Here is a 13,131-nt window from a genome sequence, read left to right as displayed (position 1 = left end):
CAGATGAGTCGGTTGAGAGACTTGTCAGCAGCTCCTTCCCTGAATCTGATCCTGGATTTCTAACACAGAGGCCCAGGCAGGTCAAGCCAGCACAAGGGGTGGACCGTGGGTTGGCCTGATCTGAGGGGTCCTAGAAAACATAGGTGGTATCGATCTCCCATTGGAACATCAATACTAGTGGGAAGCAAGAGACACTGGGAGGGGGTGCCACCAGTGGGAATGTGAGTGTGAGCTACCAGGGTCCAGGCAGAGGGTCTTGTAGTGAGTGTGACAGGGACAGTCTGTGGGAGGGGGCACAAACAGTGTCCCTAGGGAATCTGGCAAGGAGGGTCCCCTAAAAAGCGAGGATGTTCTAGGCTGTGAAGATGGGGAAGGTCCACATGGAGTAGGAATCCAGGGAAAAATGTTACTGAGAGGGGACCTCAATAGACATCTTAAGAGGAGGGCTACTTCCAGCTGTTGAAAGCCCAGGTCCAGGGAGGAGATCAGCACATATTCCAGAAGCTATGGGGACCTAAGGTCAATGAAGGCAGCTATGACTGGCCGGGCACATGGTCCACACAAAGAAAAGAATGCACCGACCTATTGTGGAGGAGAGTCTTTAATCTTGTTTTGCTATTGGTGTATACTGTTCGGGAAAATTCTCCTGCAATTCTTGGCCAATTAATCCCCCACAAAAACATGAGAATGCCTTCTGCTGGCGCCTTTGTACACAGTCAAAGGAATGATATTCACGCTTAAAGATAGTTGAGATCAGACACAAAGGGTTAATCCCAATGAGCAGACAGCGCGATTTCTGATTGAACAAAGAACACTTTATTGAGTGCTGCCTGGGTGCGGGGAGAAGGGCGGGATGACCCAGATGGGAGGCAAGATCCTCCTGGAGGTCCTGAGGCTCCGGGCCCCCTTAGGTGGGCGGGGCCGTCGGGAACCTAAGAGCACTCTGCGGGGGCCACCTTCTTCTCCACGGTGCTCCCCTCGTGCGTGACCAGGCAGCTGAAGCTGCTGTGAGATTTCCACTTGTCAGGCGTCAGGCTCAGGTAGCTGCTGGCCGCGTACTTGTTGTTGCTCTGCTTGGAGGGCTTGGTGGTCTCCACGCCCTGGGTGACGGGGCTGCCGTCTGCCTTCCAGGCCACCGTCACGCCGCTGGGGTAGAAGTCGCTGATGAGGCACACCAGGGTGGCCTTGTTGGCGCCGAGCTCCTCAGAGGAGGGCGGGAAGAGTGTGACCGAGGGGGAGGCCTTGGGCTGACCTGTGGGGATGGAAGGCCAGCGCGTCAAAGGCAGATGTTCATTCCATCGGTTTTTACCTCAGTCTTGATGTGGGGGTACAGCTGTTTCTTTTCCATGGCTTGGGCCTCAAGTGGCCCTTGCTCCTGGAGGTCACGTCAGCCATGGGTAGGCTCACTCACTTTCTTTTGGGGGAGAATCTTATTGCCAGATTCTCTAGTTTCTGGGCCTCTCCATGGCCTGAGGCTCTCCAGGTCACATATCCTTCTAACTCTCCCAGTCTTCCCCTGAGACCTGCAGTCCATGGCCCCGAGAACCTGGACATGGCCTCAATGTGACATGCCACTTACTTGGGATATTCTTGAGCTGGTCCAACCTGGCTACAGGGCTCTGTTACCCATTTAAGAAGTAGATTTATGCCCCTAGGCCACCTCACACCTTCACAGCGGCTCTCCCACCAACCTATAGATAACCCTCTAGGGATGCTGAAGGGATAGGGGCTGTGAGTTCCTCTTCCTGGGTATCATGGAGTCCAGCAGATGGACGAGCTTTGTGCTGGATGAATTTTCAATCTGTGCCTGGCTCTGCGTCTGATCTGAGCGGTCTTGCTGTTCTGTGCAGTTCTACGGGGAAGTCTGTCTATGCTATAATTTCTGAGTGTCTGGCAAGCACTATCCCAGCAACCTGACACTACCACAGATCCAGGAGCTAAATATCTGCTCAGGGGGCTTTCCAGCTGAGGTGGGCTGTGAAAGGATGGATCTCTGTTGCCTGAGTTCCCTGAGGCCCACTCGGGTGGGTGAGCATCTATCTAGGTCTCTAGTGTCTTGTGGAGGTGGATGGCCCCAGCACCCTCGGCTCCCTTCTCCTCTGAAGTCCTCACATCATCTTTGACCCCTTGTCCTTCTTCCCCCTTCTTGTCTCCAAGTCCCCATGCCGAGGCTCTCCTCACTGGGCTTCACACAGCCTTCTGCCTGGGAGCCTCACCAGAGATAGAGACCAGAGCCTGAGAAGCCCCCACAATCCTTCCCTCATCCTATAGCCCCGTAGGTAGCCCGGGCCTCACTCTCTCTCATCCTTTGTTCCTCATTCTCTTCAACTTCTGGGGCCCAGACACCCTGAGTGTGGAGAGGACCATCCCCAACTCCAGAGGAGAAGTTTCCCTAGTGGAGAGAGAGCTCAACACTCAGGGAGGCCTGAGTGTAGATCAGGATGGGTTCTGGGTTTGGTCCCCCAAACGTCCAAAGAGATATCTGAAAGGTGGAACCAGTGGAAGCATGAGAAGCAGACAAAGGGGACCAAAGGCACAGACCCAGAGACCTTCAGCCTCATCCTGCATCAGGATTGAAAGGAGACAAACATTGCCAGAAATTGTAGTGTGGAGGCGAAAGAGGAGAGAAAGGGGGAGACTCACCGAGGACGGTCAGGTGGGTGCCTCCGCCGAACACACCACACTGTGACACAGCCTCGAGCACAAACCCTCTGTCAGCCCCTCCACCCCTGACCCAGGCCCACCTGCAGCTGCTCGGGAGGCCCAAAGGGCAGCCTCCTTGTCACGGGTACTGGTCAGGCAGATGGGTGATGTGTCAGGGGTTAGCCTCTGGAGATCAGGAATTTCATTTCTATGGAAGGTTCAGATTCCATCCATCCTCAGTCCTGGGGAGGGGTTGCAGAGGATGACTGGCTATGGCATTGATATTCCCAGGTAAGTCCATCGTTAGGGAGGAGCTGTGTGTCTCCTCAGTGTGTGGTGAGATGTCTATGTGAAAGGGGTGAACAGGCCTGTTTTACCCAGAGTTATTGGAACTGGGACCCCTTTGTAGACTTAGGACTGGTGGAGAGTGTCCTGGATGTCACCCCATCCTCAACATAGAAGAAGGCTTTGAGGGTTGAGGATCAGGAATGAAACATGGCTAGGAGGAATCCCATTTCTCCCAAAAAGATAGATCCCTACAGAAGGCCCTGAGCTCCCAAATCCCTGCCTTTGGATGGATCTTCTGGAAGGAAAAGTGGATGGTGACTCCCCTTTCTGAGCTGTGTGAGGGCAGGTGTCACCCTGTAGGTGTGTGGGCTGAATATCAGCCTGATAGACCTGGCAGCCTGGCAGCAAGGGGGCAGTCACCACTTCTATCTCTTTTGCCAGGAGGTCAAGTGTGGGAGTCTGAGGGCCACTGGACTGACTCTGTTCACACAGGTCCCACAAACTGGAATCATGTCTAGCACAGGGTGTCCCAACCATGCAGGACACAGTGTATCCCTGGAATGGATCTTCACTTAATTTCTACTACTGGACCTTCATTATATGAAGGCTCCTGACACCCAGAGCTTCTCCTGCATCCAAGCCTGATGTCGGCACCTGCTTTGCTCACACAGGGGACACACAGGCCTGGACTCCTCCTTTCTGTAACACAGTGGTACTCTGTGTTAGAGCTTTTGCTGAGCTCTCTGATCTGCCTGTTACTTCCTGTCCAGACTCACTCTTAGGAGTTTGCCATGTGTCTTGTCTTACTTCATCCTGGACTGGAATCTCCCTACACCTATTAGTCACTGGCTGACCAAAGGGGACTTTGTTCATGTCCCACCCTGGGATTCTGTGTAGACCCATCCTGCAGCTCTTCATGTTCACTCCTGAGAGATCCCCACAATGACAGTATTTGGAAATCTAACAGAGCCTTTGTGATCATCATGTGTATGCATGTCTGTTTGTATGCATATACCTGTGTGTGTGAGTTGGTGTTATAGCTCAGGTGTCACACTAGTCTCCTAGGTTGATGAATCAGTTGAGAGACATGTCAGCAGCTCCATCTCAGATACAGATCCTTGATTTATAATGTAGGTGCTCAGGTATGTCACCCCAGCATCAGGTGTGGGCTAAGGGGTATGCTTGGCCTTTGATGGATCCTAGGGCACATAGATGGTGTTGGTCTCTGAGAGAAATGAATACTAGTGTGAAGAAAGAGACACTGGGACGAGGTTGCATCGGAGAGAGTGGTATTGTAGAGAACAGCATCCATGCAAAAGGTTTATAGTGAATGTGATAAGGAAATTCTGTGGGAGGTGGCACAGTGTCCCTCTGGAGCAAAGATAAGGTGTCCTCTAGGGAAAGGGGAGGATGCTTGACTGTGTGATTATGAGGAAGGGGATAGGGGTTGGAACCCAGGGAAAATATGTCACTGAGAGGGTGACTTAAGGAAAGGAGGCTGGGCATCTTTAGAGGGGGCCTGGTTTTTGTGGTTGAAAGCTCAGGTCCAGGGAGAAGCTCAGAAATATTTCCAGAAGCGGTGGGGGCCCCAGGTCAGGGAGGGTAGATATGATTGGCAGGGTAGGTGGTCCACATTAAAAGGAAACATAGAGCCTTGTGCTGGTGAGTTTTCTATCTAGGTTGTCCTTGTTATAATTCTTATTATTGAATATTGTCTGCCAGTTATGGTGAGAGTGAAACCACCAACACCTGAAGACCCTCCTGTAGAGTCCTTCCCTCAAAGTCTAGAAATGAGGTTCGATGTAAAAATGGTTGAGCTGAGGACACAAAATGATAAACCAAATGAAAAGAGAGCATTATTTCTGATTGAACAAAGAACACTTTATTGAGTGTTGCCTGGGTTCAAGGGGAAAGGCTGGGATGACCCAGATGGGAGGCAAGATCCTCCTGGAGGTCCTGAGGCTCCGGGCCCCCTTAGGTGGGCGGGGCCGTCGGGAACCTAAGAGCACTCTGCGGGGGCCACCTTCTTCTCCACGGTGCTCCCCTCGTGCGTGACCAGGCAGCTGAAGCTGCTGTGAGATTTCCACTTGTCAGGCGTCAGGCTCAGGTAGCTGCTGGCCGCGTACTTGTTGTTGCTCTGCTTGGAGGGCTTGGTGGTCTCCACACCCTGGGTGATGGGGCTGCCGTCTGCCTTCCAGGCCACTGTCACGCCGCTGGGGTAGAAGTCACTGATGAGGCACACCAGGGTGGCCTTGTTGGCGCCAAGCTCCTCAGAGGAGGGCGGGAAGAGTGTGACCGAGGGGGAGGCCTTGGGCTGACCTGTGGGGATGGAAGGCCAGTGGGTCAAATGCAGATGGTTGTTGTGTCAGCACCTACCTGAGTCCTGGTGTGGGGCTTCAGCTGTGTCATGTTCGCGGCTCGGGCCTCCTGTGGACCTCGTTCCCCGCGTTCAGGGCAGCCATTGGTAGTTAGCTCACTCACCTTCTGAGGTAAGAATGTGAGTGCCAGATTCTCTAGTTTCTGGTCCCTTCCATGTCCTTAGGCTGTCTGCATGTCACGTATCCTTCGTGTCCACCCAGTGTGCTCCCGGTACTGGTGGGGTACAGGGGCCCTGAGATCCTGTTTCCCTTCTGAACCTGAGTGTCCTTGACCATTGGTATCCATGTGACTACACCCGTGTCACTTACCCGTGATTTCCTAGAGCTTGCCTCTCTCGGTGACAGGACTCTGTTCTTACCATGTGAACAGTAGGTTTCCTGTCCCCAGACTGTCTCACACCTTCACAGCAGCCTTCCCTGCCTCCCTACCTATCCCCCACTAGAGCCCCTGAGGTTGTAAGTGCAATGAGTGCCTGGATTCCAGGAGGTGCAGGAGACTGAATGGATTTGTATGAATGAATTTTCATTATGCAGCTGGGATTGTGTTTGATCTGAGGGTGTCCCCTGACCCATGAAGTTATCCTAGTGCATCTGTCTGTCCTTGGATTTCTGAGTGCTGTGTAGGCAATGTCCCTGTTCTGCGTTCCTATTATCCCCCCTGGCCCAAATTTCTGCTCATTGGCTTTTAAGCCTCGGAGAGCTGTGTAGGGATGGACCCCTGCTACCTGAGTGTCGCGAGGCCGCCTTGGGTGCGTGAGGGTCCATTCTTGGTGTGTGTTCTCTCCCCCTAGGCGGTGGATGGTCCTACCGCATTGGGCTCCCTTATCTGAAGTCCTCACCTTATTCTTGACCCTGAGCTGTACTTTGCCTTCCTTGTCTCTAAGTCCCCATGCCTAGTGTCTCCTCCCTGAGCTTCACACAGCCCGCTGGCTGGGATCCCCGCCACACGCAGAGAGAGAGCAAGCGCCTAGGCAGGCCCCAGAATCCTTCCATAATCCCATGGCCCTGCTTACAGCTTAAGTATCCCTCTTCCTATCCTTCACCATGATTTCCCTCAGATTTTTTTTCCCTCAGATTCTTGAAGTCAAAGACCCAGAGTGGGGAGTTACACATGCTCAAGTCCAGGGGAGAAGTTTCCCTCATGGGGAGAGAGCTCGACCCCCAGGGAAGCCTGAGTGTAGATCAGGGGCTGCTTCCCCGAGGCACCGAATGGACCTCTGACATGGTGGGAGCAGTGGAAGAATGAGGGGCAGAGCAAGGCGACCAAAAGAACAGACCCACAGACCTTCAGCCTCAGCCCTCATCAGGATTGAAAGGAGACAAACATTGCCAGAAATTGTAGTGTGGAGGCGAAAGAGGAGAGAAAGGGGGAGACTCACCGAGGACGGTCAGGTGGGTGCCTCCGCCGAACACACCACACTATGACACAGCCTCGAGCACAAACCCTCTGTCAGCCCCTCCACCCCTGACCCAGGCCCACGTGCAGCTGCTTGGGAGGCCCAAGGGGCAGCCTCCTTGTCACGGGTGCTGGTCGGGCTGAATGGGGGCAGGGTGATGAGGGCGTAGCCACTGGGGACCAGGAATTTCATTTCCATGGAGGGTTCATGTTCCTTCTATCCTGAGGCCCAGGTAGAGGGTCTGGTTATGGCATCAATTTCCTAGCAAAATGCATCTTTAGGTTCAAGTTGTGTGTCTCTTGTGTGTGTCAGGATGTCATTGTGGAAGGGGTGATCAGGCTTGTTTCCCCTGGAGATGTTGGAATGGGAGCCCGGGCCCTTTGAAGACTTTCAACTGGTGGGGTGTGTTCTGGATGCCACCATATCCAAGCACAGAAGGATGTGTGGTGTTTTGTCGAGAATGGAAAGCGTTTGGAAAGAGAATCATGTTTCCATCAGACCTTTCATTTCACTCTAGTGTCCCGAGCTCCAGAATCCCTGTCTTGCCTTTTAGTCTGGAAAGTATAGTGGATGGTGAGTGTTTATTTCTCATCCTGAGCCTGGTGAATGAGGTGTCTTGCTGTAGGGGTGTGTGGGCTGAATGTCTGCTGGATGGTCCTGAGGGGTTATACACCTGATCTTTTTTTTTTAATTTTTTTAAATGTTTATTTATTTATGATAGTCACAGAGAGAAAGAGAGAGAGGCAGAGACACAGGCAGAGGGAGAAGCAGGCTCCATGCACCGGGAGCCCGACGTGGGATTCGATCCCGGGTCTCCAGGATCGCGCCCTGGGCCAAAGACAGGCGCCAAACCCCTGCGCCACCCAGGGATCCCGGTTATACACCTGATCTTAGCGACAGGGCTGAGATGCGAATCTGAGAGGTTCATGTGGGTGGAGGGGCATCATTGCTTCCAGAACATTCACACAGAACTCAAATGTCGTATCTGATAGCCCCTTGAACTGAGTGAGATTCACACTTGTCCCCAAAACTGGAAGGATCACTAGTATTGGGTGGCCCCACAGTATTAGACACATAGTCAGCTCGACACTGGGTCTTCACATTGTAAACTCGCAGACACTCAGGTCCTCATCCGCATCCTGGTTTTGGGACATCACCTGCAGAGCTCACACATATGGGACAGACAGCCTTGGCATCCTTTTTTCTTGAGGCAGTGCCATGCCCTGTCAGCACTCCTGCAGTCCTCCCTGATCTACTTGTTATTTAGTGGTCAGTTTCACAGTCAGGAGTTCATCATGTCTCCGGTCTCACTCCATCATGGATCGGAATCTCCCTGGCCACCTCTTTGATACTGGCTGGCTCTACGGGGACTGTCGTGACTGGATATTTGTTCATGTGCCACCGTGGGATTCTGAGAGTCCCATCCTCCAGCTTTTCCCGATCATTTCTGAGAGTAGCCCACCATTCGGGTGGTTGGAATTCTAACCGTGATTTGTAGTCACCATGTGTGCCCATGTAGGCTTGTAGTCATTTGTTACTGTGTGTGAATTGGTGTTATAGCTCAGATCCCACGCTAGGCTACTAAGTGGATGAACAGTGGAGAAACATGTCAGCAGCCCTATCCCAGATACTGACCCTTGATTTTTAATGTAGATGTTCCAGTTATGTCACTGTAGCACAAGGTGTGGGCTCATGGGTTTGCTTGGCCTTTGAGGCGGCCAAGGCACCTAGTTGTTGTCTTTCTCCCAGAGAACACGAATATTAGTGCGAAGAAAGAGACACTGGGAAGATTTTCACCATTGGGAGTGGGATTGTGAGAGACCAGTGTCAAGGCAGATGTCCTGTAATCAGTGTGACAGGGACATTCCTTGTGAGGGGCGCAGTTCCGTTTTCGTGTAGGCTAAGGAGGTAGGTTGACAGGGGTAGGAAACCATGGAAACCATGTCACTGAATGGCAGTCTTAAGGAACAGAGGGTGGGATTTTTTTAATGGGGGGCTAGTTTCAGCCTTGAGAACCCAGGTGCAGAGAGAAGGTCATCAATTAACCAAGAAACCATGAGTCCCTAGGGTCAGTGAGGGCAAGTATGCCTGGCAGGGCATGTGGTCCACAGGAATACAAAAAGCACAGAGATTTTGGGGATGATGATCTACGATCCAGTTCTCCTTATGGTATTTCCTATTCTGGAGTATTCCCTGCCAGGGCTGTCAAGAGTAAACCTCGCATCCCATGAGGACCCCTTCTGTGTAGTCCTTCCCTCAAAGTCCAGGACTGACGTTCCTCCCAAAAAATGGTTGAGTTGAGGACACAAAGTGATAAGCTCAAGGAAAAGAGAACATGATTTCTGATTGAAGAAAGAACACTTTATTGAATGTTGCCTGGGTTTAAGGGGAAAGGCTGGGATGACCCAGATGGGAGGCAAGATCCTCCTGGAGGTCCTGAGGCTCTGAGCCCCCTTTGGTGGGCGGGGGACATCAGGAACCTAAGAGCACTCTGCGGGGGCCACCTTCTTCTCCACGGTGCTCCCCTCGTGCGTGACCAGGCAGCTGAAGCTGCTGTGAGATTTCCACTTGTCAGGCGTCAGGCTCAGGTAGCTGCTGGCCGCGTACTTGTTGTTGCTCTGCTTGGAGGGCTTGGTGGTCTCCACACCCTGGGTGATGGGGCTGCCGTCTGCCTTCCAGGCCACTGTCACGCCGCTGGGGTAGAAGTCGCTGATGAGGCACACCAGGGTGGCCTTGTTGGCGCCAAGCTCCTCAGAGGAGGGCGGGAAGAGTGTGACCGAAGGGGAGGCCTTGGGCTGACCTGTGGGGATGGAAGGCCAGTGGGTCAAATGCAGATGGTTGTTGTGTCAGCACCTACCTGAGTCCTGGTGTGGGGCTTCAGCTGTGTCATGTCCGCGGCTCAGGCCTCCTGTGGACCTCGTTCCCCGCGTTCAGGGCAGCCATTGGTAGTTAGCTCCCCCACCTTCTGAGGTGAGAATGTGAGTGCCAGATTCTCTAGTTTCTGGTCCCTTCCATGTCCTTAGGCTGTCTGCACGTCACGTATACTTCGTGTCCACCCAGTGTGCTCCCGGTACTGGTGGGGTACAGGAGCCCTGAGATCCTGTTTCCCTTCTGAACCTGAGTGTCCTTGACCATTGGTATCCATGTGACTACACCCGTGTCACTTACCCGTGATTTCCTAGAGCTTGCCTCTCTCCGTGACAGGGCTCTGTTCTTACCATGTGAACAGTAGGTTTCCTGTCCCCAGACTGTCTCACACCTTCACAGCAGCCTTCCCTGCCTCCCTATCTATCCCCGCACTAGAGCCCCTGAGGTTGTAAGTGCAATGAGTTCCTGGTCCTGGATTCCAGGAAGTGCAGAGACGAAAGGGATTTGCATGAATGAATTTTCATTATGCAGCTGGGATTGTGTTTGATCTGAGGTTGTCCTCTGATCCATGAAGTTATCCTGGTGCATCTGTTTGTCCTTGGATTTCTGAGTGCTGTGTGGGCAATGTCTCTGTTCTGCGTTCCAATTGCCCCCCTGATCCAAATTTCTGCTCATTGGCTTTTAAGCCTCGGAGAGCTGTGTAGGGATGGACCCCTGCTACCTGAGTGTCTCGAGGATGCCTTGTGTGCGTGACGGTCTATTCTTGGTGTGTGTTCTCTCCCCCTAGGCGGTGGATGGTCCTACCGCACTGGGCTCCCTTATCTGAAGTCCTCACCTTATTCTTGACCCTGAGCTGTACTTCGCCTTCCTTGTCTCTAAGTCCCCATGCCTAGTGTCTCCTCCCTGAGCTTCACCCAGCCTCTGGCTAGGATCCCCACCACACGCAGAGAGAGAGCAAGCGCCTTGGCAGGCCCCAGAATCCTTCCATAATCCCATGGCCCTGCTTACAGCTCGAGTATCCCTCTTCCTATACTTCACCATCATTTCCCTCAGATTCTTGAAGTCAAAGGCCCAGAGTGGGGAGTCACAGATGCCCAAGTCCAGGGGAGAAGTTTCCCTCATGGGGTAGAGCTCGACCCCCAGGGAAGCCTGAGTGTAGATCAGGGGCTGCTTCCCCGAGGCACCGAATGGACCTCTGACATGGTGGGAGCAGTGGACGAATGAGGGGCAGAGCAAGGCGACCAAAAGAACAGACCCACAGATCTTCAGCCTCAGCCCGCATCAGGATTGAAAGGAGACAAACATTGCCAGAAATTGTAGTGTGGAGGCGAAAGAGGAGAGAAAGGGGGAGACTCACCGAGGACGGTCAGATGGGTGCCTCCGCCGAACACAATACACTGTGACACAGCCTCGAGCACAAACCCTCTGTCAGCCCCTCCACCCCTGACCCAGGCCCACCTGCAGCTGCTCGGGAGGCCCAAAGGGCAGCCCCCTTGTCACGGGTACTGGTCGGGTTGAAGGGGGGTTGGGTGATGAGGGCATAGCCACTGGGGTCCAGGAATTTCATTTCCATGGAGGGTTCATGTTCCTTCCATCCTGAGTCCCAGGGAGAAGTTGCAGGGGACGTCTGGGTATGGCATCAATTTCCTACAAAATACATCTTTAGCGTCGAGCTGTGTGTCTCTTGGTGTGTGTCAGAATGTCATTGTGGAAGGGGTGATCAGGCTTGTTTCACTCGAAGATGTTGGAATGGCGGCCCCTTTGTAGACTTTTGACTCGTGGGGTGTGTTCTGGATGCCACCATATCCAAGCACAGAAGGATGTTTGGAGTTTTTAGAGAATGGAAAGCATTTGGAAAGAGAATCATGTTTCCCTCAGCCCTTTTTTTTTCACTCTAGGGTCTCGAGCTCCAGAATCCCTGTCTTGCCTATTAGTCTGGAAAGTATAGTGGATGGTGAGTGTTTATTTCACATCCGGAGCCTGGCGAATGAGGTTGCACTATAGGTGAGTGTGGGCTGAATGTCAGGGGGATGGTCCTGAGCGGTTCTACACCTGACCTTAGACAAAAGGCTGAAAAACGATCCTGAAAGGTTCATGTGGGGGGAGGGGAGTCATTGCATCCAGAACATTCACCCAGAGCTCAATTGTGGCATCTGATGCCCCGTGCACTGATTGAGATTAACACGTCCCCGAGAAATTAAGGAGTTAATCCCATTTACAATTGCACCCAAAAGCATAAGATACCTAGGAATAAACCTAACCAAAGATGTAAAGGATCTATACCCTCAAAACTATAGAACACTTCTGAAAGAAATTGAGGAAGACACAAAGAGATGGAAAAATATTCTATGCTCATGGATTGGCAGAATTAATATTGTGAAAATGTCAATGTTACCCAGGGCAATATACACGTTTAATGCAATCCCTATCAAAATACCATGGACTTCCTTCAGAGAGTTAGAACAAATTATTTTAAGATTTGTGTGGAATCAGAAAAGACCCCGAATAGCCAGGGGAATTTTAAAAAAGAAAACCATATATGGGGGCATCACAATGCCAGATTTCAGGTTGTACTACAAAGCTGTGGTCATCAAGACAGTGTGGTACTGGCACAAACACAGACACATAGATCAGTGGAACAGAATAGAGAACCCAGAAGTGGACCCTGAACTTTATGGGCAACTAATATTCGATAAAGGAGGAAAGACTATCCACTGGAAGAAAGACAGTCTCTTCAATAAATGGTGCTGGGAAAATTGGACATCCACATGCAGAAGAATGAAACTAGACCACTCTCTTGCACCATACACAAAGATAAACTCAAAATGGATGAAAGCTCTAAATGTGAGACAAGATTCCATCAAAATCCTAGAGGAGAACACAGGCAACACCCTTTTGGAACTCGGCCACAGTAACTTCTTGCAAGATACATCCACGAAGGCAAAAGAAACAAAAGCAAAAATGAACTATTGGGACTTCATCAAGATAAGAAGCTTTTGCACAGCAAAGGATACAGTCAACAAAACTAAATGAACACCTACAAAATGGGAGAAGATATTTGCAAATGACATATCAGATAAAGGGCTAGTATCCAAGATCTATAAAGAACTTATTAAACTCAACACCAAAGAAACAAACAATCCAATCATGAAATGGGCAAAAGACATGAACAGAAATCTCACAGAGGAAGACATAGACATGGCCAACATGCACATGATAAAATGCTCCGCATCACTTGCCATCAGGGAAATACAAATCAAAACCACAATGAGATACCACCTCACACCAGTGAGAATGGGGCAAATTAACAAGGCAGGAAACAACAAATGTTGGAGAGGACGTGGAGAAAAGGGAACCCTCTTACACTGTTGGTGGGAATGTGAACTGGTGCAGCCACTCTGGAAAACTGTGTGGAGGTTCCTCAAAGAGTTATAAATAGACCTGCCCTACGACCCAGCAATTGCACTGTTGGGGATTTACCCCAAAGATACAAATGCAATGAAACGCCGGGACACCTGCACCCCGATGTTTATAGCAGCAATGTCCACAATAGCCAA

General features: G+C 51.6%; 1 gene segment (V, D, J or C); it reads right to left on the bottom strand.

Moving 5' to 3' along the window:
- Window positions 1-9,045: 9,045 nt before the first annotated feature.
- Window positions 9,046-13,131, bottom strand: part of LOC140619639 (immunoglobulin lambda variable 4-3-like) — a 75,594-nt gene continuing 71,508 nt past the window's right edge. Inside the window, 2 exon segments of the V gene segment in view lie at window positions 9,046-9,506; window positions 10,932-10,967. Of these exon segments, the coding sequence occupies window positions 9,187-9,506; window positions 10,932-10,967 (356 nt within the window).

The sequence above is a fragment of the Canis lupus genome, chromosome 27, assembly GCF_048164855.1.
Source record: "Canis lupus baileyi chromosome 27, mCanLup2.hap1, whole genome shotgun sequence".
Lineage (NCBI taxonomy): Eukaryota > Metazoa > Chordata > Mammalia > Carnivora > Canidae > Canis > Canis lupus.
This window is presented reverse-complemented; position numbering and strand designations above follow the sequence as displayed.